Genomic DNA, 1787 nt, shown 5'->3' with positions numbered 1-1787 from the left:
TCAGTATCCCGTTTATATAATAGTAGGGCCAAATTCCAGGATAGGCCGATTTTTGTCCTGACAACTCATTCCAATTTCCATAGCCTCCTAAAAACAGAACACTCATTCTAAAGTATCAAAAATCGAGACCGAAAGGTTTTCAATAGGTACACTATTCAAGTCACAATACACAGGTCACAATATACCAAAATATGTTGCAACGTTAAAAATATATCCGTTACACGTGTCAAAGTCAACATGACGCACATACGTTATGAGGTTAGGACTCGCAGTCTCTCAGCGAGACTGTCAGCAATGTAGCATTCACAGTTCGTATGAATAAAGCGGAGGCCGAATCTCTCGCAGCAATGGATCAAGGCAGGATTGATACCGAGATTGTTTCTACACTGCGAGTAATTCAAACGGAGAAGGCTGTCGCAGGCAAGAAGTTTGTTAAGGATAGAAGTCAACTATCAGTGACATACAGACCTGATCAAAAACACCGCAATGGTCTTTTCAATACGAGCAGTCCGGCGTTATCTAGATCTTTGAAGGATTTTGGTCAGATTATGCTCACAACAAATCTACGTAAGAACATATGGTTCGAAGCAGCACAGCAAAGTTTTAAGCCGTCATCGTATAAATATTATCAGTTGGAGAAGGCTAAAAATGCTACTACTATGCTGAAAGCATGAAAGGAGCACGCAAAACCATACGCTGAAGCAGCAGAACGTAGTAGACGCACTTAACGATGCTAAGCTAAATGGGATCGCCCACCCTAAGCTGGCAACTTTAGTTGACAGAGTACATCAGTCATGTACAGACTGTGATCTCAACCAGATTAAGCGCTAGGGGTTCGCACCGCTTAAGAGTGCGACTGAAGATGTTCCATGGCGCAAGGTCATCATTGATCTGGTTGACCTGCCCACGTCCGGGCACACAGGCGACCGTTACGTATGCCACTTCTTTGATGTGGCGTCACGGTATAACTTGCTCTATCCGTTAAAGGATAAGAGTACGCAAACCGTGGCAGAGTTATGTTGCCAAGTCTTTGCTGACCACGGGTGGCCAGGTATTATGTGTACTGATAACGGTAGTGAGTTTGGGGATGACATAATGGAATCGCTAGTACTCGTATCAGGCATATGCCATAAGAGAAGTATGCCATAAAAACCGCACAAAGATGAACGAGTGTGCTGATCCGGTTACAGGTACTACACCCGCTCACTATTTTCGTGGCAGATATAGTTAGTTACAAATACCTTTTAACAAGGACGAACCTAATCACCATGAGTAACCATGCTTAGAAGAGGCACATCGTATTTGTAACGTTGTATATCCTTGCTTGCGAGAAACACGCAATATTGCTTTATTAAAAAGGCAAAATAGATGGAATGCTACCAAAATGAGAGCAGAGTATTGCTTAAATATAAGCACTAGTCGGATTCCGACTACTGAGATTATTCTCGCAAGAAGACACGACTCTAATGCCCCTCTTGATCGTTCTGAATTTAAAGACATTATATGGAGAACGGATAAAGGAGGCTATACATGCTATCGTACACGCTTTATAGACGGTACAATCGCTGAGTTGACTTTAGATGCTTCGATAATCAAGACTATTTAAAATCCTTTACTCAAAAATGGCGTAAACGCCTGCATAAGTCAAGCTAAAAGAAATAGCATGTTTCCATCGTCGGAAGGCACGGAAGTTAAAACTTACCCGCCTACAGTATTTATCCCGAGCTTTAATACTCACCCTTCATATGTGCTTAAGACACTGAAGCGTAAGAAACGTCCAGTCGACC

The 1787-nt window shown here is 42.4% G+C and overlaps 1 protein-coding gene across 1 annotated transcript; it reads left to right on the top strand.

Annotated features, from left to right (window-relative positions):
• Window positions 1–314: 314 nt before the first annotated feature.
• SARC_00834 (hypothetical protein) lies at window positions 315–674 on the top strand (the record flags this gene model as incomplete). Its single annotated transcript, XM_014305451.1, has 1 exon — window positions 315–674. The coding sequence occupies one exon, from the start codon at window positions 315–317 to the stop codon at window positions 672–674; it is 360 nt and encodes a 119-aa protein (XP_014160926.1).
• Between the last annotated feature and the right edge of the window lie 1113 nt (window positions 675–1787).

Source organism: Sphaeroforma arctica, assembly GCF_001186125.1.
Source record: "Sphaeroforma arctica JP610 unplaced genomic scaffold supercont1.29, whole genome shotgun sequence".
Taxonomy (NCBI): Eukaryota; class Ichthyosporea; order Ichthyophonida; genus Sphaeroforma; species Sphaeroforma arctica.
This window is presented reverse-complemented; position numbering and strand designations above follow the sequence as displayed.